Below are 27,840 nucleotides of genomic sequence, written 5' to 3' on the forward strand. Positions count from 1 at the left end.
TGTTCGAAGCGAACTCCCGGGATTTCACTGCATTGAAGTTCCCGGGAAAATGAAAACTTTTAACATTTTCTTAATAAAAGTGCATGACATCCCTAGCTAGTTTAGAGAAACGTCAAACGACATCATCACAACACAAATTTCGCGCAGGTGTTTTTCGTGAAATACCTTCGTAATTTTGTAGCGTAATTCCGGCAGGATGGCAGAACCGACCGGCGAAGGAAAGCCTAAAATCTCCGATCATGAGAGCGAACTGGAGGTGGCCGCATTCAGCGAGTTCCAAAAGTAAGTATCCGTAGTCGGTTCCGTAACTTACTGATCGCCCTGAATCCTGTCCTTTTTAGGGCCGAGTACCCGCAGTGTCTGCAGACGTTGGTGAAGCTGCAAAAGACGCAGGACTCGAACCCGAAGGTCATCCACAACCGGGCCGTGGCCGAGTTCTACATCAGCGACCTGCGCCGGTACGACCTGTTCCGCAAGACGATGATCCAGATCACGGAACTGGTGGGGGAGATTCACACGGTGAACGTGAAACATCCGGAGCTGGCGGCGGCCTACGTGAACCAGGCGATCGTGCTGTACCACTTTCGGCAGCCGCTCGGTGCGCTGAAGATCATGCTGGCCGTGATGGCGCACTTTGACCAGTTGGACGATTATCTGCTCAGGAAGGCCGGGATATTCACGGTACATCTGCTGCTGGACACGAACCAGCCTAAGAAGGCAAACGGCCTGCTGGCGATGTTAATTTCGCGACTGTGCATCCGAGTGCAGGACATTTTGAGTTCCGACGATGAAGAGGAACGTCCTCAGCTGGACAACGAGAGTCGGAAGGACATTTCCGAGATTCAGTTTGAAGAGTTTAGGAAAGAATTCCGGTTAATTCTGATCCGGTCGAATCTTCTGAACGGAAAGAAAAACTTTATAATCCCATGTGAAGACACGGCGGAGTTTTCAATTTTAAAGGGTCATCAGTACTATTTGGGAAACGATTATCAAATGGCCGCGAAGGAGCTGGCCAAAAGATTTGTGAACGAACCGGTGCGAGTGGCAACGCATGGCGAGGATCAGAACACCTGCCTGGCAAACAACATGGGCCTAATTCACTTTGCGGTGAAACATTACGCACTGGCGGCAAGATTCTTCCAACAGTCGTTGCTGTTTGACCAATCTGCCACGGAAAACGCCTCAACGGAGAAGGTCGAAGGATCACCGCTGTATTGCGTTGGCGCTACGAAGCGTCCCGAAATTCTCTACAACCACGGAATAACGCTACTTTACCTCCAAAAGCCGAAGGAGGCCTTCGAATGTCTGCTGGTCGTGCTAAATTCGTACCACAACAATCCAAGATTGTGGCTTCGGCTGGCCGAGTGTTGCATCATGGTTCACCAGCAAACCCAAAAAGAGCAGCTCAAGAACATGACCCAGGTGGTACTCCAACGACGGAAGTACCTCCGCAAGCAGCCGTTCAACGCCGAAGACCAATCGGCCGCAATCCCCAGCACCACGCTGGAATTCGCATCCCTCTGCCTGCGAAACGCCGTCACCCTCATCGAGTTCCACTCCGGTGAACTGGCCAAACAAGCGGAAGCCGCCGACAAGCCCGGCCCCTGGGACAAAGCGTACGAAGGCGTCCCGTGCAATCCGTCGCAACCGCTGAAAGCCGCCAGCCTGGAAAAGCTCAAAATCGCCACCCTCAGCGCGTTCAGCTACGTCCAGCTCTGCCTCGGAGATTACACCCTGGCACTCAAATACGCCCAAGAAACCCTCGCGATCGCCGACCTCCCCGAAACGCACCAAACCCTGGCCACGATGTACTGCGGCGAGGCGCTCGTCATGATGGACCGCGTCCCGGAAGCCCTCGTCTATCTCGATCCGAAGCACATGGCCCTCCTCAAGGGCGAGGACTTTGTGACGCGCGGATCGCCAAATTGGGCGGTCAACTCGCTGGAAGCGGCCCAGGCCGTCATGCACTACAACTTTGCCGTGACGTTGTTCGCCCTCGGGGATTACGAAAAGGCCAAGGTTTACATGGAGGCGTGTGCCGTCCATCCGGTCGTGTTGCCCCACCTCAAGATGCTGAAAATGTACGCCGAGCTGGTGTTTGGGAACACCGACAAGGTGAAGCTGATGGTGCGGTACGATGCGCCGCATTTGATTTAGGAGGCGGGTGAAACAATAAATTGTACATATTATGATTGTGTATTAAAAATCGAATTAGATAACTCAATTGTGAAATTCCCAAGCAGTTTTTGTTTTTGTTTTTCGTACAACGCCTCTAATACGGTATGTCCACGCATCCTTCCTCTCCGGTAGAAATGTGATCCATTTATAGAATTCGCCTGCGGTAAACATAATCAGGGTTGTTACGGAGAAGTCGAAAAAAATTATTTCGCGACAAACATACAAGAGAGTTTATTTTTTATGAATTGAAAAAATATTTTGGAACAAAAATCAAGAGATCCATCAAAAGGAACACAACAATCACAAACGAACAAATAAAATTGTATTGCGCATTTTGCACTTTACTAGAGTGTTGCGCAATTATTTTCATCACAGTATTTTTTCATCACAGTGATTTTTCTTCGCAGAAGGGTCGTTTGCGGGACGTGGCCTACGTTTTCCCTGCTGAAGTAACACTTAACTCAGTAAACTGTTACGTAAGCAGGGAAAACATTTTTGATTTGTCTGGGACTTCACTTAAAAAAATGATTCTGGGACATCTGTCTGAAAAAAATATAAATTTCGAAAAAAATAGAAATTTAATTGTTTTAAAATAAAATTCTAATACCAAGCGGTTAATGGTATAGAAATATTTGCAAGGAAATCCAAATCTTCAAGAGTTATCCAACCAGAAAAGATGTGATATTGTTATTTCAAACAAAATATTTATTTGAGTTTACATTACAATCGTACTATTATGAAAAGGTGGTAAAATGTGCTAGGGTAGAGGACCCAGAAATCGCCCACTTTATAGGGGAAATCTACCCTTTCCAATCAAACACCTATCTTCGTCATATGGAGAGTTTGATGCTCGATTAAAGCTCCAAAAATACTATTTGGGCTATAAACTTACCAGCAACAGCACCGCCTCGAGTAAGCACGCAAATGTATGCCACTTACTGGCCAAAAAGATCACATTTAATGCACTTTTGATCATAATTTGTATTTTGCGAGACCACTTCTCATCATTTTGTTGGCACACACAGTGACACACACGAGAATCCCTCAAACGCTTAATGAATATCGCCAAAATTAACTTTTCACTTTCGCTTACTTTTTCACGGCGCTTAAGATATGAAATTGCTTCCAACTACCGGCAACATGTTCTTTTGATCATTAGTAAGGCACTCACTTGAAGAATAATCCCGAAAAATGTAATAAATTAGCAAGCGCCATCAAAAAAACAAACGCGCCAAGTCGTTTGACGTTTCAATTTTCACTTTGCATTCCAATCGAAGACTGAAGAAAACCGAGCGAGAGACGAAGGCAAAAAAGAACAAAGGCTGGCCGTCAACACCACCACCAGCACAGCCAGCGATGCCAGGAAACTTTCCCTATAAATGCCACTTTTCGTGAGTGTTCGTTTGAACTGTCAGCGCAAATGGCAACACTCGACAGAGTGTTGGAAGAAAAAAGAACTAAGCCGATATTAGAAAAATGGGCGTGGCCCAATGCATTCGCCTCGATTAGAATACCCTTGGGATTTTTTTTTGTTAAATGCTTGGTAAAGAAATAGAATAACTTTTAGTGAAAGTGAAAATAAACAGAAATGTTCACAAAAACTTGCTCTACTCGTTGGTGTACTTGGTTTTAGTAAAATTCAAGGGAGACTCTAGATTATCCAGCATCATTCAAACACGACCGCTTATTAGGATTAAAATGGGTAGATTTCCCCTAGTGGCATAGGAAATTTGATGAGAATTTGATGACAATTTATGGTTTTTGGTTCTATTTGTTGTAGAACGTTGATAAACTATTTGATTTTAAGTTTCCACAAGGTTTTTATCATTTACATGTTCATTTTTGATAAAATTTTGCGTTTTCATAAAGTGCTCTGAAGAGCCTATTTTCGCCCCCCTCAATCCAATTTTCGCCCACCCTTGGAACCAGTTTTCGCCCATGACAAAAATCAAGAAATCAAATGAAATTATGACACAAAGCTAAACAAATATGGTCTCCTATTGATACACACTATGTTCCCGAAGCTAAATTTCATTGATTGTCACATATTTTGTCGTACATATTATAAATTGAAAAAAATAAAAAAATCCTAGGAGTTTTTTTCTTCAGATATCCTACTTATTTTGAGATTCTCTGTCTATTATAACTAAAACCAAAACATGTTCTCACTCTCACTTAAAAGATATGACTGAATCAAAATTTGTGATAGAACTCATGTGTCCCTGTTCACCCAAGATAAGGGCACACAGTTACAATTAGCTCCACGTTGTTGTTGATTTTGTTAGGGGAGCTTTAACCCTATGGGTCATTTGCTCCCGAATAGAGGAGAAAAGCAACTCGCGACAAAATTTTGAGGCTAGGAATTTTGACAGGTATGATTATCATAAAGTATTCGCCTCCTTTTCTCTCCTACAGAAAACCTGGGAACGAGGTAGCTGTCAAACTAGGCCAAAATGTTAAAGTCACTCACAAAATGAACTTTGAGTGATTTGAGTACATTTCTGACGTCACGATTTTCTCCTCTATAGGCAAGAAAATCGTGACGTAGCAAATGAACTCAAAGAACTCAGTACACTCAACCCCCGGTGGTTGGTCACTTTTTCGTTTGACACTTTTTTAGTTTGTACCCCGTTGGTTGGTCAAAGTCAAACTAAAAAGTGACGAACTGTCACTTTTTACACGGCGCTCACGAACACTATCAAAACAAACGTTTGGTAGTGTGTGTGAACTCCGTGTAAAAGGGGTGTCAAACTAAAAAGTGACCCCGTTCGTTTGACAACAGTTGGTGTCAAACCATCGGGGTTTGAGTGTATTCATTTTGTGAGTGCCATTTGAGTGGTTTGACAGGTGTCAAATCGGGACTTAGCATTTTTTTTTGAATTTGAATTTGCTTCCGATTACGCGAAACGTTTTTTCGTATTAGTGCCCGTGTGCTTGTCCGTGCTTCTGGCCGTGTTCGTGTACGTGCACCTGACCACGTAGTTGCCTGTTCCTGATCGTTCCCGTGGCCGTGCTCTAGGCCGTGTCCTTGTCCGGACTCCTGCCCGTGTTCGTGCCCGTGCTTCTGGCTGTTTTCGTGTCCCTGGCCGTGTAGGTGCCTGTTCCTGGCCATTCCCGTGACCGTGTCCTTGTCGTGCTCCCGACCGTGTTGGTGTCCTTGCGAAACGGAACAACCGGATCAAAATTTAATTTTCAGTGCTAAGTCCCGGAACTGACACCTGTCAAAAAAGTTCAATAGATTTGTTTACCTTTGAGGTTAAGTTCCGAGCTTTTCTCCTTTATAGAGGACAAAATCGTGACGTCAGAAATGAATGTGGGAGAGAAAAGGAGGCGAATACTTTATGAAAATCATACCTGTCAAAATTCCTAGCCTCAAAATTTTGTCGCGAGTTGCTTTTCTCCTCTATTGCATACACACAGATGTTTTAGGCGCCTTCTATGATGGGTTAGGATTACATATAAAAACACAAACCACACACCGAAAATCCCGATAACACAGATCTGTGTAAAAAAATTACACAGTTTGTTGAACATGTTCTAGCTGTCAAAACTGTGTAGATTTATAACACAGATCTGTGTAAAAAATTACACAGATTTCCGTTCAGCTTCCCTTTCAAACCTGGGTAAAAAATGTAAAAAAGCTAAGATGGCGTCTTTCATGCAGAACTTTGGTAAGTTTTTTTCTCGTGATTATTTATTGTAATATTATTAAAATACTTTTATTTTTTAGATTTTTAACATGCTGATCATCAATTGGACCGTACACCCACAGGGAGCAGTTGGATTCATGAGTTTGTTTCGTAATATATTTCAGCAATATTTGCTACGCAATTCTAACCTAATTTAATTTTTACTCAAGGTATCCCACATATATTCTCACGGAAAGGATAGGCTTGGTCGGAACCTCAATCCAGAATCCAGAGTTGAACACCAGCAGAGCATCAGCCCGCGCTTACAATTTCCCGGTTCCGGTTCCAGGCCGGATCTTCCAGAGACAGCACGAGTTAACACTGCGTCGCGTCCAAGTGTTCCAGCTTTTTCGATATTTATTGAATATTGTTTTATGTATGAAGCTCAATTTATGGATTAATAAATCTTGCATTTTTTAAATTTATATTGGCCTGGACATTTTAAATCAACAACTAAATTAAAAATATATTGCAATTTTTTGCCCAGATTCTGTGTAATATATTACCCAGATCTGTGTAAAATTTTACACAGATTGCTGTTTCAAAATTACACAGATTTGACAGACAACGATTGTACACAGATCTGTGTACAAGGCTTCGACACAGATTCTGTGTATTCCAGGTTTTGGGCGATCTGTGTCAAATTTTACACAGATCTGTGTTATTTGGATTTTGCGTGGCAAATAGTCGCATTTAGAAATTTATGAATTTTCGGCTGCTTTAGTTTTGTCAAAAAACACGCACGATTATAAAATGTGATGCGCTTTTATTTATTGCCTCTTAACTTTCGAGTGTTGTTGATTCGTTGGAAATTTGCCAACTCTTGATACCTTATTGTGCTACTTATTTTAAGTCTTGTTTTAAGTATCATCAGCCTTTGGCAATTGCAACTTTGTTCTAAATTAAAATTTATTCCGGTTGCAATGCAACATTGAATGTTAAATATTTACAAAAAGGTAATTTTCAATAAAATTCACGCACACTTACCTCGTTAAAAGTCCCTTCACCCAAAAAAATGTTAACAAACTGGAATGCACTCATCAAAGGTCGTCACGAACCGGCGCCGTCCTGGGTCACAAGTCCAGCTGCAAATACTCGGCCACAAACACGCGGAACACCTTAATCAGGTTCTGGACGGTGTTCATGTCCACCGCGGAGCCGTCATCGCCCAGCTTGTGCCACACCTCGGGGAAGGGACTCGGAATGATGTGCAGAATTGGGACGTTCCGCTGGAGGAATGGGATGTGGTCGTCCTCGATGTACGCAGAGTACGAGTGCGGTTGGAAGTAGCGGACGGTTTGCTGGTTCGGGGCCACGCTGCTGTAGGTGTAGCGCTCGAGGTGGCCGGCCTGGTCGAGACGTTCCTCAGCGGAGAGCAGCTGGACGTACCAGTTTTCGGTGTTTTTGAAGTAGCTGAAAAAGTTTGGATCCGGAGCGCCGAGCAGATCCAGCAGGACCAGCATGTCCATCCGGGGCAGTTTGCCTTCGGACTCCCAGCGAGCGGCCAGGTGACGGGCTCCGTAGATGGAGTCCTTCGGTCCCCACTGCTGGAAGGCTTCCTCTCCGTCAAAGAAGACCAGCTGCAAGCTGAGACTTTTGTCGGATTTTTTCGTCTCCAGCTGCGACTTCATCGAACTGGCCAGATTCAGCATCATGGCGCACGGGACCGCAGAATCCGTTGCCCCGATAAACACCTGATTCTTGAAGTACTTGCTGTCGTAGTGGCACGCCAGCACAAGGAACCGTTCCGCACCTGGATTCAACGTCGCAATCACGTTGCCAAACTTGAGCCGGCCAAAAATGGGCGTTTCGTCCTCGAACTCGTCGACCTCCACGTTCCACCCGAGGCCGCGCATGTACTCTGCGATGTAATTGCGCACCTTCTCGTGGCTGGCCGTTCCGACGACCCGCTCCACCAGCAGATTCTTCAGCACATCCTTCAGGTCACTGTCCTTGGACAGATTGGCGAGCTTCTCGATTCCGGCCAGCGAAAGCTGCGACGGACGGTGATTCTCCTACAATCGAAAGTAAGATAATTATTACCATTTCAAGGATCAGCTGTGGCCACACTTACCCGTTTGGCCTTGAGGTCGCCATCGGCCTGGAACTGGATTTGGGCGGAGACGACCGCGAAGAAGAGGATCGCCGTCGCGTACAAACGAAGCATGTTCAACCGGCCACGTAGACACGCACACTGATTTTGGGGCGGATTTTCTGCACTTGGGCAAACAATGGGACGGATTGTTGACCGTTTTTGTGACCGAAAAACACGAACAAAAATAACGATTCTGTTTGCCTGCGTGGGTGGTGGAGACAGAACTAATTAGCATATGTTACGAAAGAGGAGGAGAAAAAAGAGAGAAAAACACTGACGTGACACCGAGGTGATTGAAAAGGTAAGGTAGGAACACTTTTTGGTAAATCTCCCGGGATTTGTTGAATATCTTAAACACCGAGTTAAACACATTTTTTCCAATATTGTTTATTATGCAATTAAATTAATGTTGTTATAAAAAGGATTAATCCATTTTCCATTTCCATTGAAACAAGAAAAAAAAAAACAGTGAAAACAAAATTATTTATGATGTATTTTTAACAAATTTGGATTTCAAGCAAGACATCCCTACGTAAATTTCAAGTGATGACAAAAGTGCCACTGACAGTTCGCTTTGTTTTGAAGTTTTGCTGAACTTTGCTCCAATTTTCCCCAAGTTTTTCCCGTCTTTCCAGCTGCTGGTTTTCCCTTCTGGATGATGGTTCGATAAAAATTTTCCCTCTCGCGATCGGCAAACAAATTCTAACAACATAAAAATTCAGTGAAAGTACGTTTAGTTCCGTGTCACGTGTAGATCGTAGTGTTGCACACCGCACCATGGCCTCCTCCGGAATCGTGGAATATCTGAAGAGCCCGGAGCTGGTCGTTCGAGTTCAGGAATTTTTCGGTATCGAGTATCTGCACAAGGATCAAACGGTACCGCCGGAAGATCAAACCAATTCCAAGCGGGCTGAAAATGGAGCAACCACTCGACGGAAACCACCGTCGACAACCGCAAACGGATCCTCCGCGGGACCCAACGAAGAGGACAGCAGCAGCAGTAGCAGCGGCTGTGACAAGGATGAAACTGCCGCGGCCACGCCAGCGCCGTATCGCGTGACGAACAAGTTCTGGCACTATCTGTTCCTGATCGGCACGGAACTGGGCGACGAGTTGTTCTACGCGACCTTCATTCCGTTCTGGTTCTGGAACATCGACAGTGCCGTGGGACGGAGAGTGGTTATGGTTTGGTCCGCGGTCATGTACGTGGGGCAAACGCTGAAGGACGTCATTCGGTGGCCACGGCCGGGTTATCCGGTCAGCCGGTTGCAGAAAAAGTGGGCCATGGAGTACGGGATGCCGTCGACGCACGCCATGGTTTCGGTGGCCATTCCGTTCTCGGTGCTGATCTATACGTATGATAGGTTGGTATTGTCCCATCTGGGGTGGTTGCTTTATAGTTGATAATCGTGGTTAGTACAGTGCAATGTTTGAGAAGGTACTTAGCGCTTTTTTGAAATTCCATGTTCACCCTTACCAAAAATCATGATTTTTTGAGTTCCAAATCCCACTTTTCATACGATTTTTTGAGTTCAGGTACTACAACCATAAAAATGGTTATATGGGTTGAACTGAAAAATTCGTATGAAAAGTGGGATTTGGAACTCAAAAAATCATGATTTTTGGTAAGGGTGTTCTGCATTAAAAAGATGCATGGGATGTGTGTAGAGCCACCGTCGCAGTGGCAAGGATTGGAACGCTGGAATGACTGAATCTTTGGATTTGAATCTTTGGAAACGCCATTCCTTACCTTGCATCATAATTCAATTGGTGTTTAGCTGATAACTGGATCGATAAACGTTTTGCCTTCCTTACCTTACAGAAGAAAGGCTATAAAATCACTCGAAAAATGAACTTCTTAATTCGACCTCGTAACCCTAAAATCTAAATTCTGAACAAATGTCTGTCTGGGTGTCTGGATGTGAGTCCGTGCATAAAAAAAATGCACTGAATAATCTCTGGACTGGCTGAACCGATTTGAACCGTTTTGGTTTCATTTGATTCGTCTTGGGGTCCCATAAGATCCTAATTAATATTATGAAGTTTAAAAAAATACTTGAAAAGTTTTGCAAAAATGCAAAGATTTTTTTTTCCAAAAGATTGAAGATCTGACAACCCTATCAAAAGTTATGAGTACTTCAGTGATATTTTAGTGCTCTTTGGAGGCCAGATCTTGGATATTTCGATGAAAATGATGCCCGGATCCATCATGCAACCCGTCTTTAGTTGGTGAGATGAGATGAGATGAGATGAAATAATCGAAACACCGAAGGTCTGACAACTCTATCAAAAGTTATTTGTACTTAACTGTTATTTATACACTTTATGGAGGCCGGATCTCAAATATTTTGAAGAAAGCGTTGCCCGGATCTGCAGGCCAAAGCTTGATACCTAAGAGCTTGCAATGGCACTGATCTTGTTGCGTGCTCTTTGGTTGACGTCAAGGTAAGGAACATCCTGGGAAAGGGAAGTAATTTGTGACTGTAGACGGTATTGTTTTGATTCGCAGTATGTTGAGTCAACTGCTGTGGATGTACCTCTCTCTTCTCTTCATTCTCGGCCTCCACCTATCTCCTATTTTTATTTTGCTCTACTGATTGTCACTTCTTCACTGATTCTTCTATTTAATATCCTTCATTTGATTTTGATTTTACAACATTTGATTCTCTTATCTCTCAAAGCTTTTCCACTCTTTTTTACCAATACTGCTGTAACAAACGTTGTTTGTTTTTCCTTTAAAATACACTTTTCCTTAATGTACTACTAATATCAAGTTTATTTATCAATTGCCTAATCTTTTTGGATTTTATTGCGAATCTATTTATTTGAATAATTTTTTATCTGTCCTATAAATTATCATTGCTATAATCTAAGCTTGTTTTTTTATCTTTATTTATTAACTATTGTCTAATTTTACATCTACTACATCCAGCTTCTCATTTTCATTCTTTAAAATACAATCATCATTCTCTTACTATTGATTCTTGATTTTTTATAAAATATATTCTGTTTTACTGTCTATTGTTTTCAATCTTCACCCTTTTCTTCTAACAAGTGAGGTTTGAGCCCTTACACAATTTAACACAAATATTACTATTTTTTGTGTTTGAGCGCGGTACGAGGGTGGTCAGGGTTGTCCCGGTATCGGAACCGGATTAGGCGCACAAGACACAATAAAAAGATGTAGTTTAAGAACTAATGTAAGGTATGCACTTCGGAAGAAACCGGTCAAGAAAAAAATCAAATGGGCAGCTGCGGTAGCGAAAGCAAGCCAGAGAGGGTGAAGAAAAGCCCCAAGAAAACGTTCCCTCTCTTTTGTCCTGCCGTTCGTAAAGCTGTTTCTTGACCCCTTTCCTTCCGATCTGCAGACTAGCCTTGAAACGTGTATTTACTACGATAGGCGAAATGAGAATGAATCACGACCCAAGAGCAGTGACAGATGGAAAGCATAACATTTATGCGCTGTTCTGCGTCACAGGGTGATAGTCTGGCCAGCACTCCTGAGCCAGCGGCGTGCGAGGGGCGAGACACCTCGCACAATTTTTCTGTCCACAACACTATTGTACTTTTGGTAAACTTTTAAAAATGGTTGGAATTCAAACTAAAAATAAAACTGTTTTGCCAGACTGGTGGCAAGCTTGTCAAAAAGTGAACCTCACTTTTGACAGTCCATATAGGGTGAATGCTCCATAAACTGGTTGCACAAAATAGGGTATACAGGCCATTTATAAGTAAATTTGAAAATAAGTTTATTTAATATTTAAGTTTGTAATTTGAAATTGTTATTTATTGTCTAGTTATTTTTTTTTTGTTAAGATCGAGCCATGCGGTAAGGCTTCCGCCTCACAAATGGGAGTTCAGAACCCGGTGCGGACCAACATATCTGGTGATCGTTTTCCTTCTGGATACGATTTCTAAGTAAAGGAAAGGTAGTTTATCGTCACAAGCTGTACATTATCTTCTTGGAATATTTACATTTAATAAATGAGGTACTTCCCCATCCGATAGAAGGCATGGTATTTCTTGTAACAAAAGCAGATAAATTAAAATCCAAAACGTTTGCAATTAGGTTTGGATTAGAACAGATGACGATTCATGGATGCACTAACATGCAGGCAGGCAGGCGAGCAAGCTCGTGAGAGAGTTTGAACCTGAGAGAGAGCACGTGCGTGTACGAATTGGAAATAAACATCGTTGTTAGGTAGCCCCTTACAGCTTGCCGCGCAAAAAGGGTCAGTTTTGGGCGCTAATAACTTCGCGGGAAAAAATCCTAAAAATATTGTGTCTTCGGGAAAGTTGTTCTAAATTTAATGAAGGTTGAAATGGTAAGAATCGGATAATTATGGCGCCTTCCACAGGTAAAAAAGTAAAACAGTTGCTTTTCTCCATACATTTTGACGATTTTTCCCATACAAACTTTAAGCGATTGGAGGGAGGGGTTCCCGTGGTCAGAATGAGCTCAAATTTGGAATTTAGCCTAGTGATGGGTCAATCTTTGATTTCAGGGGGTAGCCCCAAAAAAGTCCGGATTTGGACCACCCTAGTGTGCATGCCTGGCACGAACACTCAAAGCGTGTTCTAGCTTGTTGCTCGTACTGACTCAGAGCAAGGGTGAGATGTAGGTGTAAGGGCAGTGCGTGTTCGTCGGGAACCTGGTGCATAAGATCGATCAAGGCCCGTTCTTACACTGAAAATTGCGAAATTTGCGAAAGCGTTGCCCGGATCTATCATGCGACCCATGAATCGATAATCAAAAGACTATTCTAATTAGTGCACAAGATTGAAAATATGACAACCCTAGAAAAAAATCCGATACAAATAGGCCGGAAAATGGTGAAATGTTCACGTTTCTGATAATTTCCATATACAATCCTCATTTTAGACAGCTATATACCCCTCCTCACCTTATCTGATCTTTATAAATACATTTGGTACGTTCGTTTGAAGAGCCTGTGCGGTACTGAGTGTCGCACTCGTCGGTCGATCGGTGTCAGTTTTGGTTCAATCGAACGTCATTTGTCAGTGTGCGTGGAACTCGCATGAAACTGTAAAAATATCGAGTGCGGCACTAGAGTTTCAGTTCCAAAAGATGGCGGCGAAACTTGTGCGGAACTAGCGCGAGTTTATTCAAAGAAACACTTTGACAGCTCTGAGTGCGGCACTCAGTGTGAAACTAGCCATCAAACGAACGTACCATTTGTTTTTGTTCGGAAATGAGCAAAATACAAAAAAAGTTCAGAAAGTAATTATCTATACGTCAGTACAACAAATAAAAACAGCGGTTGAAAAAATCTAACTCACTCACATATTCAGTGACTTGCTTTTTAACTTACTCGCTGAATGAGTCACCGAATCACTAACCTTATTTGCACAGATGGACACATTTATTCGCCAACTCACTCAGTTGTTCACTAACTAATCCCCTCCACTCAGTCACCCCTCAATTCACTGATTCACTTATTGACTCACTTGTTCACCGACTCACTCACTCGCTCGATGTTTGACTGACTTACACTTACTCGCACAACAACCTTTTTAATCAATTTTTACTTTTGATTTTTTGATGTTAATCAGAGCAACTGGAGCAACTTCTAAGTGGTTTGAAAAAGTGGTTTCTAATAAATCTTCGTTCCCAAAACTGGTGAAAGATAAAAAGTGTTAAAAAATTCAGACGAAATGCGCCATCACTTCCGAGTTTGAAATGTCCGTTACTCCGTTTTCAGATACATTTACTCCCTGCCAGCCGGTTTAACGTTTGCCCTCGTATGGTGCGCGGTCATTTGCTTCAGCCGGATCTACCTGGGAATGCACAGCGTGCTGGACATTTTCGGTGGCCTCGCGCTGGTAGTCGCTCTGATGGTGCCGTTGATTCCGATAGTGGACAGGCTGGATTACGCAATCGTCACCGGACGCTGGTCGCCGGTCTTCGTGCTGACCATTTCCATCGCGCTGATTGTGTTCTATCCGGATTCGGGAATTTGGACGCCGACCAGGTGAGACTTCAGACAGATCTGATTTGAACGAACCAAATTGAAAATTAAAATGTTTTTCAGAGGTGACACCGCCCTGACGGTCAGCGTTTGTGCCGGCATCGAAATTGGTGCCTGGTTGCACTATCAACTCGGGGACTTTTCCGCTCCAGTAGCTCCTCCGCCGTACGCGATCATCTGGCCGTCGTACGCGATGCTCGGAATGTTACTGCTCCGAACGATTCTGGGAATGTGCTGTATCGTGGCCACTCGTGCCTTCGGGAAGTCGCTGTCCTATGCGTTTGTCTGTTTTCTGCTGGGTCGGGATAAAAATGAACTGCGTCGGTCGGAGAATACACTTGATAATAAGAACAAAATAATCGTAGAGTTGTCGTACAAGTTTTTCGCCTGTTTCATGATTGGATTTAACACGCAGTACCTGTTGCCAAATGTGTTCAAACTGTTGCGGATAGGCCGACCCGATTTTTACACGGAGATTTGAGCAGGCAGGCCCGGTTAGTAGTTTGACGACATTCCATCCGTTTCAATTTAATGTTTTGTAAGAAACATTATGGTTGATTTGCATTTTAGCATTTTAGATTAGCGTAAGATAGAAACAAATCTTATAAATTAAACGTAAATTATGCAATACATCACCAGATAAAACCTCCACTTGTAGCTATGAGCACAATCTATTAATCTAGCATGCAAAATTTAATGAAATTACACTTAAAAGCTCCTCCTAATAAGGTTTTAAAAAGTTAAACATTGTAGAATGATAGATAAGCTACCAGTGAATTTAGAAAAGTTCTTGCAAAGGCGTTTTATCACATTTTTCATCAATCATATCAAAACCTATAAAAACTAACGAACAAATCGATCGTGTTCCAAAATCCAAGTGTCTGCTGTTTCTGAACAAGTCTACGGAACAAATGGCATTACAGCTTGTGAAGAAAATCAACCTTTCTAGTCCCGACGTTATAATCTGAGCAAGAATATGCGCCTGCATTGTTCTGCGAAATGATAAAGGCAATAAGCAACCTCCACTTTTCAACGACTAATCATGTATTACCTACTTTAGAATAATCAATTTTCAATTTCGACAGGGCTAGATTAAATAAAATATGAAACGCTTAACGAATAAACTGAAGCGAATCGTGCAAAAAAAAGTAGGCCTTAAAAAAGTGAACCAGCAAAGATAGAGTAATTTCTCAGCTAAACAGTTTTTGTAATGTAGATTTAAACATTTCAACGAAACAGTGAAATAAAGCTTCCAGTAATATTAAGTTTTGTGTTTTTCATTTCCCCGAAAAAGACTTGTTCACGGATTAACAACGAGTGTGGTGTGATTAGAGCAACTTTATTTCGAATAATTACATTAATTTGAATTGTTCGTAGAGCTTGATAGTTGATAGTTTTTAAAACGATTCACTTACGAATTAAACGCCTCATTCCGATTGAAAGTAGATTCCCAGTTTTTGAACCAGATAGCTAAAGCCACTAATTATATCTGTCCATTGGCGAACCATAAACGCTAACATAACTATACAAACAACAGTGGTCAGGACGCGGATTCTGGTTCGCAGAAAAGGCATCGTGATGCCGGCTGCCGTGGCGACCAGAAGCAGAATCACCTGCAGCACGGTCAGGACGACATTGATGAGCTTGACCACCACCGCACGAGCATTGGAGTTATCAATTCCCTCGATTGTAACGTATTGCTGCTGGGACAGATGCTCCATCTTCGAAACTCGTGTCTGACAATTTTCCATGATTTCGTAAACATCCCTCAACCGCTCGTCGCTTTGATACTGCACCTTCTCCTCCAGGTCGGCAATGGCTTGTTTTAGATTTTCAATCTCGTTCTGGTGAAGTTCGGTTAAGTCGTTAACTTGCTCCTCCAGTCGTTCCGTGCGATATCGCTCCGTTTCCAGCGCAATGGCCAGATCCGTCACGTCCTTATGCATAAGCTCCAATCGCTCCAACTTTGTTTTCATTCGGTCATAACCATCTCGAATATCACCCATTGCTTTGTAGTTTGTACAATGCTGACTTCTGAGTCTGCGATGTTTTCCGGAGCTTAGCGGAATACTATCACTCGTAACGCTGCTGCATTCGCTTTCGTGTTCGCTATACTTGCCGCTCGCGTCTTCCACTATTCTTGTATTAGAAATAACCCTAGTATCAGCTGGATCCAGACACACTCCATGAATGCCGACGTTCGAACTGCTAAGGTTGTCGTAGTGAAACGACACCGAGTCGTCTATGTTAGATGCAGTCAAATCACGATTCATATCGATGACGTTGTGATTTGCTGCAAGTTGATTAATATTATCGGCACTACCAAACTTGTTTTTGATTAGATGAGCGAATTCCCTAGGTTTAGACATGACGGTCGCCGACAGTCCGGATACACCGTCTCGTATGTTTCCGCCAACATTCCGCAGGCCTTGGCCCACGTCTCTTAGCATTTCCCTCGGTTGACGATGACTCTGCTGTTGCTTCTGACTCTGATGATATTGCAAGTCCTTATATCTTTTACTGTATGACTCCAACTTTTTCTGCAACTGTGAGATATTATGAGCACTTTTCTGGTTCTTCTTCTCGAACACTGCTTTTATTCGCTGAAGTTGCTGCTTATCCGCGCTAGCAGCAAGCTTTAAGTACTCGTTGACGTTCGCATCTCTAGTGGTTTGTTCCTTCTTAATAGATTCTTTTGTGCACGCAATTTTCGTAATAATCCGATTATGGGCCAGTGAACTGCTAGTCCTATGGTGTCCTTTTTCAAACAGTTTGTCACCCGAATCATTACTCAGCTGCGAAATCGTCGTAAGACCCCCGTCATTCTCGTCCATCTGACCCGATAAGCCATCAGTCTCCTCGGAATCTTTATGGGCGTCGTGATGACCACCACCTCCGGAACCCTCGAACCCCATTGCTTCTTCCATCTCCCGGCTTTCGGCGAATGTACGCTGCAGTGGGCTCTCCACCTTCATGGCACCAGTTTGCTTTAATTGCTCATGAATGGACGTCCGATGGGGAGAACTTTCCCTGCTGGAATGCTTGCTTCCTGCCGAAGGGTGGGACACGGATTTTGAGCTGTGCAGCATCGCTGGCACTCTGATTGCAAACTGTTCGCGTGGGTAATGGCCACCACATTAATGTGCACACTGTTTTTTCCTCCAACTTGAGCTTCGGAACACTTTTTCAGGATGTTTTTCTGGGCCGCATCAGTTTTACATTAAATTAGGCGACAATAATTATCATTCTACTCTTCGGTTCCTCCCGAACACAACCACTGATGGCTGTCAAAGATTGTGGACTGCCGAGATCGCTTGACAGAGCGGTTGTGTGGATTTTTGTTAAGCACGTCGTTCTTACGTCATTCCATGAACCCGATGAAATGTGTTGACAGCTTAACTGGGACTTTTGATGAAGTTGTTGAGGGAGACCTTGATATAACCTTATAATATGAAATGAATTTAAAGATCCTTTTGCAAATTTCGGGCTTTTGGCAAATTTGCAACATGGTGTTAAAAATATCTGTCCAGTTGCTGTGAAGTATTCCATGCCACTTCGGAAAGTTTAACACGCACACACTTTCATTTTTAATTTCTCGATAGGTAGTTATATTTTGAAGTGCTTTTGCTAAAGTCGTTTGGTCGGTAGTGGTCTTTGGTTCTTTACAGGCAAAAAGTCGATTGATAAAAAAGCGTAAATTACTCTAGAAATTACTACAAACCGCTCATTCAATGATTCGGGTATGTACAAAAATAATTTACTCAATCGAATCTAGATATAGCTTATCTGATCCCAAGTCTGATTCTTGGTTATTCAAATTTGGCTACAGAGCGGATTCGCTGATCGGAACGACTGTCAGCTGTCAAAAGCTTGAAACCACATGCTTGGAAACCCAGTCGCGAAATATTCTAGCAGAGCTGGTTCTGCCATAATCCTCCTAGAACGGCAGGAACATTTATGCTAGAATGCTGTAAGAATATCCAGCTCTGTTAGAACTCTGCTAGAATGCTGCTATAATTGACTGACTCGTGACTGGGAATCGTCGAATAATCGGGTTGAAACAAGGGTTGAAATGTCAACATCAGTATGACAACTGGTTTTGACGTTAATTCGAATACGTTTGAATCAAATATTTACGTTAAATTGTCCATAAAAATCATTCTTATGCTTAAGATTTGACGAATATGTAGCGTGACGTAACAGCACAGGAAATTTTGGTTTATAGATGTTTCATGTTTTTTGACGTAAAATTGACTGCTGAATCGAATGCCGTCATTAGTTTTAGAAAAGAAGTCTCGGGTGAGGTTTCAGAAAGCCGTAAGAGCCTCCGTGACCTCCGACACTAATTTTCGTTTTTCTCCAAATTGAAACAAATTTTCATTTGTTTTTAGTTTAGAGCACTTGAAGGACGTATAAATGAACAATCTGAAGCATTTTTGAAATTGGTTTTTAGTAAATAGGTCGAATAAGGATGCAAAAAGAGCTTTGTTTACCAATGGCTTTTACGTCTGTTTGAAAACTAATCCGAGAAGTAAAGCTGGTTTTTGTACCTGCTTTACATTTCGTGACGTTACAACGCAAACTTGGGCTGCAAGAGTGGTCCTTGCATTTTAAAAGATTTTAACGACACGGAAATTCTCAATGCTGTATCTTTTGTGATACTTTGACCGAATTTGATCCACCCTGTTGCATGCGATGGGGAATTAATCCTATTTTCAGGATATAATCAGATTTGGAAAACTAGTTCCTGGCCACCATATTTCGGGTTTTCGGGGGTGGTTTTGAGGTGCTTTACTGCTAATTGGGTACCTACTAAAGCCACACTAAAGCCCTTTGTCAATTTTTATGTACAACGATAAAAACATGATTAAACACAATTTCTGATCACTTTTTACCTTCCTCACCTCAATGAGGAAAGGCTATAAAATCACTCGAAAAACGAACTTCTTAATTTGCCCTCCTAGACCCACCTTCATGTATACATATCGACTCAGAATCAAATTCTGAGCAAATGTCTGTGCGGGTGGTTGGATGTTGATCAAAATAATTGCACTTGATTATCTCGGGACTGGCTGAACCGATTTTGTCCGTTTTGGCCTCATTCGATCCGTCTTAGGGTCCCCTAAGTCACTATCTATTAATGGCGATGTTTAGTTAAGTACTTCAAAAGTTATGCTTAAAAAACGATTTTGACTAAAGTCCGAAAGATTGTGAAAAGGAAGGTTTTTGTAAGGAACCCCGTCATGTTATACATTTTTAGAAAGGTATTTGAAAGAACTTTCCAACGCGTCTAAAATATTGAAGATCTGACCACCCTATCAAAAGCTATGGTCACTTAAGTGTTCTTTATACACTTTTTTGATGTCGGATCTCAAAAATTTCGATGATTTCGTTATCGTCCAACGAGCCCAAAAGATTGAAGATCTGATAACGCTATCAAAATTTATGAGCAATTGTGCAAAATAAATTTTGACGGATGCAACAAAGGGTAAAAATTGCAATAGATCCGGCAGAGGCAGCACTAAGTAACGCTTTTATAGCATTTTGTTTGCATGTATTCAGGCGCATTTGAATACAAGCAGAAAGCGTCTTCAATTGATTTTAGGAGGAAGGCATCAATCACTAAAATGGTTTAAAGTAACGTTTTTTAATTTTAATTTAAAAAAAATTGACAAGACAACACTATGGTACCCTTGGAGCGAGCTGTCAAGTAGGACCTTTTCTGTCTAGAAGGGCCGTGAAGTTAACTTTTAAAAATTGAATTAAAAATCAATTTTAAATCCTTTGTGGTCGTTCAAAGAATCATTGCACTCAGAAAAATAAGCTTCATCGTTGTAAACAATAATATCATAAATTCAAGCTTAATTTTAGGACCCAATTGGAATGCTTGACAACATGATGATTTAAAAAGTTGGTTTAAAGTTGGTATCTATAGATGATGATGCAAAATGTTTGTGCAAAATGGCTTATTTGGACATAAGGAAACATTGAACAAAGGTTCATAGAGATAAAAAAAACAAGTAAAATTCGGTTAAAAATATCACGAATATTACATAAGTAAGTAACTGTGGTTCGCAAAACGGCCTCAATTTTGAACTGTCAAAGTGGAACCAATTTACTGTTCGCCAAAAGTAGAGAGTATTGTTATCAATCATTAAAAATATTTTTTTTGCAAGAATGACAAATTTGTGGCTTTTGAGGACCTGGAAATGAGTCAAGAAATCTTAAGAAAGTTGAAGGCGAGATTGACATTTTTTATAATTATGAATGGAAGTTGTTTATGAAGTCGATGCGGTTGTATTCATCCAGAAGCTGTCTTAATTGTTTGATTCCGTTTGAAAACCTACTGGTTTAGTGAAAATCTTCTCTGTTTGTTGGATCAGCTTCGCTAGAATTAGCGATGTTTTTTTGCTGGACCAGGAAGAGCTGCAGGATTCCAAAATCATCCAGGGGTTTTATCTGCGAAAACGCAGAATGACAATCTCGCCGCAGTTCGTCGTCACCCGTAAAAAAGAAAAATATCTTCTAACCGATCGAAAATTTAAAACACACACAATTTTACAGCAAAAAAGTAAAAACCTAGACAAAATAAAACACATACCACTGATTATAAAACAACTCATTTACGAGTAAGAGAAATAAGTCATGCTTGTGCTTGAACAGCCTCCTACTTTGTAGATGTAAACAAAAAGGGATCATTCGAAAATCATGTTACGCATTCTCTCTATTCATCACCCAGGTAAGTAAGCAGTACATAAAGTTGACCTTTTAAAAAATATTAAAAAAGAAACCTCTAAAAAACTTAGTCTTTTTTTCCATCTGTTCATCTGTGACCTGCCCTCAACGCGGCGACGCTTCAAATGTTCGCCGCGTCGCTTCGTTCTTATTTCTGTCTCACTCTCGCTCTGCTCCTCTCTTTCCCACTGGTTCCAAACTTTTTGTACCGAACTCTTTCGGAAAGTGTGTGTGCCGTCGCGTTCGTTTATCCCGGAGGTTTTTTGGCCGTAATTTCGTAACGGAAGTGCGTTTAATTATCTATTTGTGAAATCCCATTTATTCCCGCGAGCATCGAGTGTTTCAAGTGTTGTGTGAACTGTGCGTGTGAATCCCGGCCAACCGTCAGCGACATTTCCGTTGTCCGAGGTAAGTGTCCGCAGCGGCGACATGGCCCGCGATTGAGCGTTGTACGAGTGAGCCAGACGGCACCAATACCAATCCGGGCGGCACAAAGAACCTGACAGAGAGGGACAAGTAAAAAGCGTTTTCCACGGAAAATGTAACGTTAAAAATGCGCAACGTTCTTCGAAAAGAGGAAGAAAACGTGGAATGGGTTTTATTAAAAATTTAATTGATGAAATTATGTGCAATGAATCAAGCACACAAGAAGAAACAAGTCGCGGCGAGGAAATGCGGGTGTGTTTGTGTGAGTGTGAGAATGGAAGAGAGAGCGAACGAGAGCGGTTTCTTTGGCAACGCGAGACTGTCGGAGTTGCAGCCCGGCATTTGCTCTGGCTCTCAATTTTGTCGGACTGAAATTTCGGTTTGATGATGGGTTTGGTCAAGCACGCACCGCAGACTCATTTTTCTTGAAGAGCGAGTGCATGCAATAATGGGAGAGAGAGGAAATTCAATTAAAATTTATATTGTAGCCACTTTTGGTATCGAAATTCGAGTTGGAAATGTTAAAAGATACCCAGTCTTTTAGGATGAAATGTGTTTTTAATTCAGAAATTTGTTTTTAACTTAAGATTAAGCAATTTGACATTTCTAAGGCTAATTTTTTTTATAGAATAATATTTCAATAGGTTTCCTGTTTTTTTTTTTTTCAAATAAAGCTGCATTATTAGGGTGGAATCGAGTTATATGAGAAAAATTAAAATTTGTCAGATCAAATCAGTAACAAATTTTGTTCGTTCTATGTGGAGACCTAAACATACTCCCAAAATTTAAAAGCGGTCTGCTTAAAATTTTAAATTTGAGGCGGTCGGCTGCAAAAGATAGCTTTATCAAGATAAAAATATACAATTAATTCGATTGCGATTCTCCAGAAATCCTTCGTCAGCTTGTCTTCCGATCAGCGATGATGTAAGAAGGACTTAATTTATTAAAACGATGAGTGCAATATCATAAACCCTAAAACATATTCGTCGGCGTGCCTTCCGATCATTCATTATAATGGGAGGACTTAATCAAGCAAAACGACTTGCTTGTCTCAACAAAATTCGGCTCCTTTCTATCGAAAGTTAAAGCAATAAAATAAAATCTTTAAAATCACTACGAAACATGCAAATCAACCGGGTCGGGTCGCGCTGCTCGAGATCGCCTGATGATGCCGGGAAAATGATACAACCGCGTGGTCAAGCTGCTCGAGATCGACTCTAATCACTCGAAAAAAAGGACGTCATTGAACGCGTTTAATTCTGCACGCAAACCGCGTGGCCCCGCTGCCCGCAATCGACTCAATAATGGTATCCATTCTATACCCAAAAATTTGAAAACAAGCAAAAAACTTGAAAAAGGTGTCTGTTAAAAATTACTCCTTTTTTCTGTAAAGTTTCCTTGAGGAACTTGAAGTTTCAAATCATTGAATTAAAAGAAAAAAAGATAACTAGCTCTAGATAAGTAACGGGAAAAAACACCCAAATTAAATGTAAGAAATAAATTTAATAGCAAAGCAAGACACCACACAAAAAAAGTGACGCTCGTTCGACGGAAATCGTGAGTGAGGCATCAACTTGCCACGGAACTTTAAGCTGCTGCTGCTCCCATGATAATAAAATGGGCAACTTGCTGCCTGTGCCCTGGGCCCAAGATCGCAGGGGGAGCAAGAAAACCCCAGGCAAGAGGAATCAAACCAGCAAAATGTCGCTCGTCGTCGTCGTGCTAGAACGTAACATTGCCGAGAGCAAAGGAGACATCCAACGAACCAACATCTTCACTTTTTATTGGCTTCATTGGGCGATTGTTGGGCGATGTTTCTCTGGCTTTTGATACTTGTTGTGTTGCGTTTTTTCTTCTTCTAGTGTCAATTGATGGCCTTTGATGAAGTTGTTCTGGATAAAGTTTAACGGTTGGCACTTGGCTGTTGAAATCGATTTGAACTTGCTGAAATTTCCTTTTCTGAGCTCGATTTTTTTCTTTTAATTAATTTCACAAGTATTTCAAACTTTAAGTCTCTTGGGGGGAACCCTAACTGAGATTGACCAACTTCGTGACCATGTCCAAAACTCTGTCGCGTGAAGGGACGGACAACTTTGTCACTTTTTCTCTTCAGCAAATGATGCGGTTACCATTGTCGATGTGCGGGTCTCCCATTTCCGTGCGGACTCGGGGATCTCGGGAAAACGCATAATGATGGCCGGCCTGATGGTCTAGTCTCTGTACACGCCATTTGGCCTCCTCCGTTATGGTCATTTAACACCAACCAACGCCAAAGTGGTGGGGACACCGTGGACAATACAAGAGAGGGGGAAGAACATTTAAGCTTTTGCTATTTAAATTTTTATACAAAGTGTTCGTTTTTCGGCCAGGTCGTGCTCCGCAGAGATGGTCTGCATATTATGTACCGGAGAGTCGTTATAGGCTTATGTAGCTGTAGCCTGTAGAACAATTTGAATTTAGAATGTAGTGAAATTAAAATAATTATACTGTGGGTGGCTAAATTGGAATCATTTCAGATTTTGGACTTGGTCGTGGTGACCTAAATGAAAGTGAGTCGTTTTAAGACAAGTTGTATTGGTACGACGTTTAGAAACTTCATCCAAACTAACATCGAACAATCGCTTCCCCCCAACTGCACTTCGAGTGCCGCACGATTGCACAATGTCCGGGCCAAGGGATCTCCAGATGCGGATTACCATAATCATCATCCGGTGAATGCCATTAGGGGGAAGCTTTCTCTTTTTGAGCTTACTCTGCCCTCACACAATCAACATCAATTGTTCGACGGGCGCGCTCGGGATCCATCTGTTGATTCCCTTTTTTCTTGGCCACAGGAAAGCTCTCCACTTGACCGCTCATCACGTGGAGCACGTGGTTCCAGCACAAAACTTCGAAATCGGAGCCAATCCAAAGGCGAAGCCGAATCCCAAGAGAGTGACCGCATAGCACTTAACATTTCAGCCCCGAAAATTGAACCTTTCAAAGCGCTCCTTGCCTGATTGACCGTTACCGGACGAGCGTTGTACGCACGCATAGCTGCGAGACCCTTTGGATCTCACAGCAACGATTGGGGCGTGCGAATTTCGAGAGGAGTCTCGTTCCGAGCTCGTGTATTGTGGTCCACTCGGCTCTTCCAAAGACGTCAATGATAAACCAGACCTTCTTCGCGGTTTGGGAGGATGTTTTCACTTTCGCTTTCATTCCGCGCTGATCCGGCCTGCGATTGTTGCTCAGCACTTTTTTTTCGTTTGTTGAGGACTCAATTATGATGAACACAGAGCTTCATTTACGCGATGCCGGCCGCTGTCAAGTGGCAGTTGACTTTGGTTGACTTCGGACTCTCCGGGGCGGAATGTTACGATGATGGTCGCGCGTGGTAGCAGCCGGTATGAGAATTGAACGAGGATGATGGTCGGTCCGATTAAGATTTTCATCCCACGTTCGAGCATTAGCTGTCGGCACCAAATTTTGGGATCGGATTGATCTCTTCTGATGAAGAAGCAATAACCTCGAAAAGCAGGGCAGATTGAGATGACCCTCAGTTCGTGGAAGGCGTTGATTTGTTTTATTTGGAATTAAACTCGAATCAAAGCTCATCAAAGAGTGATAAAAGATTAATGCGTTTAATTCAATTACGCGAGATACGCAGCAGGATTCAAGCTATCGGTTCTTATTTATCAAACTTCTGTATGTTGTTACTTCTTAACAGTGCTGCTCGGCTCCTGTCCCCTCTTTTTTTCCCTATTGGATGACTACGTGGTTTATTTACGATCCCTACAGACTCCGGCTCCGCAGCCCTGGTTTAAAACTGTAAGTGTTTTTAGTATTCAAAGTATTTTCTTTATCATCGATGATCGGAAGGGACGGCGTCGGGTAAATTGTGTAGTGATAAACTTCTGTGCAAACAAAAAATTCATCACATTTTCTTTGTCATCGTCGATCGAACGGCACGCTGACGAATTGGTTCTTCGAGGTTCCTCGAAAAATGTGTAAATTTACCTCATTTTCGTTGTATTGGCACTGTTTCAGTCTAAATTGAGGTAGGGGAAATATACCCTTTCTAATCAAACACCTATCTTCGTCATATGGAGAGTTTGATGCTCGATTAAGGCTCCAAAAATACTTTTCAGACTATAAACATACCAGCAACAGCACCGCCTCGAGTAAGCACGCAAATTTATGCCATTTACTGGCCAAAAAGATCAAATTTAATGCACTTTTGAACATAATTTCTATTTTGCGAGACCATTTCTCATCATTTGGTGGCACACTCATCCACACGCAAGATCAGAGGTTAACTGCTTAACGAAAGTCGCCATCAATATCTTTTCACTTGCGCTAACGATTTCAAAGCGCTTAATATATAAAATTGCTTCCAATTACCGGCAACATGTTCTTTTGACCACTAACTTGAAAAATAATCCCGAAAAATGTAAATAATTAGCAAGCACCAACAAAAAAACAAACGCGCTAAGTCTTTTGACAATTCAATTTTGAATACCGATTCTAATCGAAGGCTGAAGAAAACCGAGCGAGGAGCGTAGGCAAATAAAGAACAAAGGGTGGCCACCAACACCACCAACATGCTGGTGCAGCGCCTGTTGGAGTGGGCAAGTGCTGCCAGGAAACTTTCGCTATAAATGCAACTTTTCGTGAGTGTTCGCTTAAAATTTCATCAATTTTGGCAGCACTAAGCAGACCCAAAAGAGCGCTGGAAGAAAAAAAAGATCTAAGCTGAAAATAGAAAAATGGGCGTGGCCCAATGGACTCGACTGATTAGAATAAATTTTTGAAATATTTTTTTGCTTGTAAAAGAAATAGCATAACTTTTAATAAAAGTGAAAATAAACAGAAATGTTCACAAAAAGTTGCTATACTCGTTGGTGTACTTGGTTTTAGTGAATTTTATGGAACAATCCAGATTATCCAGCATCATTCAAACACGACCGCTTATTAGGCTTAAAATGGACATATTTCCCCTATTTTTAAAAATCGGAAAACTGCAAATATTTCGCTAAAATCAAACTTTTGGTGGCTATACCTTGAAAACGGAGCCCTTTATGAAAAAATCTGTAAAGTACTTTTCGATTGCAAATTCAATTTTAACATAACAAAATTATGTCAAATTTAGTTTTGTATGAAATTTCGATTTTTATTTTCGAAAATCATCATTTTCCAAAAAATTATAACTCGGCGGCAGCATACTTTTCTATGGCTCAAAAGTTGCGGACTTTTGTCCCCAAAAAATCTCGAAAATAAAAAAAAAATACTTATAGTGAAAAAAAGTTGATAAAAAATCGACATTTTTTCCGTGTACCTATTGTTTTCTCAATAGTCCTCAACAATACCTACAACTTTGCCGAAGACACCAAATTGATCAGAAAATTCATTTAAGAGTTACAGCTGTTTGAATATTTACGTACCATTTTTGTATGGACAGCTGCCAAAATTGTATGGAGACTTGTATGGGTGAACCAATGACACAAAATGGCTTCTTTGGTCATAAGAAAGGCCCCCCCAAAGTTTGAGCCAAATAAAAAAAATACAAAAAATAAAAATAGCTGAAATCGACCGATTTCGAAGACAATAGCTCATAAGCACTTAAGTGCTATTTATGAGCAAATCCAGCTCAAATCAGGATTTTTTTCTGGTACTTTTGTACCCGACCCTCTCCGATTTCAATGAAACTTTATAGACATGTTATCCGAGGCCTATATAAGCCATTTTTTTTTTGTATATGGAGCCAATAGTACTCGAAAATAACATTTGAGAAGGGCGCAAGGTATTCAAATATTTTTGTATTTTGTAATTTAAATATTTCTGTATCTCGAAGCCGTTGCGTTGTATCAAAAAGTGGTCATACACAAACTTGAACTTGTAGGAAATTGGACGGGCTCTCTGAAAAAAAAACAAAAAAAAAACACTGAAACAAAAATACACGCCATATCTATGAGATTTTTTGATTTTTAAGCCTGAAAACTAAATTCAAAGGTGATGTCACGATTTATTTTCGTTCAAAATTGTTGAGGAAATAGTCTAAAACTGGGTGCTGAAAAGACAGAATGCGTAACGTGATTTTCGAATGCTCCCAACTGCTCCTCACTAATACAAGTGCACTACTGCTGTAAACATAAACAAAGTAGAAGGCTTTGTTCAAGCTCAAGCGTGACTTTTTTTTGCTGCTGAAGTGACTTGTTTTGAAACATTTTGGATCTGTTGATGTTAAAGTTTTTGCTGAAAAATTAAGTGCTTCGCGCATTTTTTGTTCGTAGACTAAACGATGGGCGGCCAAAAGATGCTTTTTTTATTTTCCACGTGACGAAAAATTGCGTCAGAAGTGGGTGGAATTTTGTGAACCAGAAGAACAACCGAATGGAAGTTCCGAGATTATGTATCTTTGTATCTTAAGATTTGTTGACTTCGAATACCTCAAAAGTTCGAGTCATTTTTTAATCCTGACAAAATAAATTATAGATCGATTACAATACTTGCCACTTCTTGGTATCATTTTGCAAACAGTAAATTGGTTCCGCTTTGACAGTTCTAAATTGAGGCCGCTTTGCGAACCACTATTCTGCACCCAGGTCTAAAATATAACAAAAAAAAAAAAAAAAAAAACTGACGAAAAATGCAGGATGGTATGTCTCTCCTAAAAAAATACAAAAATCATTATTAAAACTATTTTTTTGAAAAAGTGGTCTAAACGTCAAAATTTTTGAAAACCGGT

The 27,840-nt window shown here is 41.4% G+C and overlaps 6 protein-coding genes across 6 annotated transcripts in view; 3 read left to right on the top strand and 3 right to left on the bottom strand.

Moving 5' to 3' along the window:
• LOC120428101 (uncharacterized) overlaps positions 1–27,840 on the bottom strand; it is a 581,627-nt gene that overhangs the window by 372,240 nt on the left and 181,547 nt on the right. The window lies entirely within an intron of this gene.
• On the top strand, positions 103–2,242 carry LOC120428397 (CCR4-NOT transcription complex subunit 10). Its single transcript, XM_039593413.2, has 2 exons — positions 103–282; positions 342–2,242. The coding sequence occupies exons 1-2, from the start codon at positions 197–199 to the stop codon at positions 2,155–2,157; spliced, it is 1,902 nt and encodes a 633-aa protein (XP_039449347.1). The 5' UTR covers positions 103–196; the 3' UTR covers positions 2,158–2,242.
• LOC120428476 (glutaminyl-peptide cyclotransferase) lies at positions 6,614–8,185 on the bottom strand. Its single transcript, XM_039593493.2, has 2 exons — positions 7,942–8,185; positions 6,614–7,882 (listed from the first exon to the last, which is right to left on the bottom strand). Exons 1-2 carry the CDS (start codon positions 8,032–8,034, stop codon positions 6,941–6,943), a joined length of 1,035 nt encoding a protein of 344 aa, XP_039449427.1. The 5' UTR covers positions 8,035–8,185; the 3' UTR covers positions 6,614–6,940.
• LOC120428153 (sphingosine-1-phosphate phosphatase 2-like) lies at positions 8,586–15,217 on the top strand. Its single transcript, XM_039593139.2, has 3 exons — positions 8,586–9,326; positions 13,686–13,955; positions 14,016–15,217. The coding sequence occupies exons 1-3, from the start codon at positions 8,740–8,742 to the stop codon at positions 14,431–14,433; spliced, it is 1,275 nt and encodes a 424-aa protein (XP_039449073.1). The 5' UTR covers positions 8,586–8,739; the 3' UTR covers positions 14,434–15,217.
• On the bottom strand, positions 15,276–17,268 carry LOC120428144 (transmembrane and coiled-coil domains protein 2). Its single transcript, XM_039593132.2, has one exon. The coding sequence runs from the start codon at positions 17,039–17,041 to the stop codon at positions 15,380–15,382; it is 1,662 nt and encodes a 553-aa protein (XP_039449066.1). The 5' UTR covers positions 17,042–17,268; the 3' UTR covers positions 15,276–15,379.
• Positions 20,897–27,840, top strand: part of LOC120427877 (A-kinase anchor protein 200) — a 146,323-nt gene continuing 139,379 nt past the window's right edge. The window contains exon 1 of the mRNA XM_039592839.2: positions 20,897–21,095. The gene's annotated coding sequence lies outside the window, so the exon portion shown is untranslated. The remainder of the gene's footprint in view (positions 21,096–27,840) is intronic.

Source organism: Culex pipiens, chromosome 2, assembly GCF_016801865.2.
Source record: "Culex pipiens pallens isolate TS chromosome 2, TS_CPP_V2, whole genome shotgun sequence".
Taxonomy (NCBI): domain Eukaryota; kingdom Metazoa; phylum Arthropoda; class Insecta; order Diptera; family Culicidae; genus Culex; species Culex pipiens.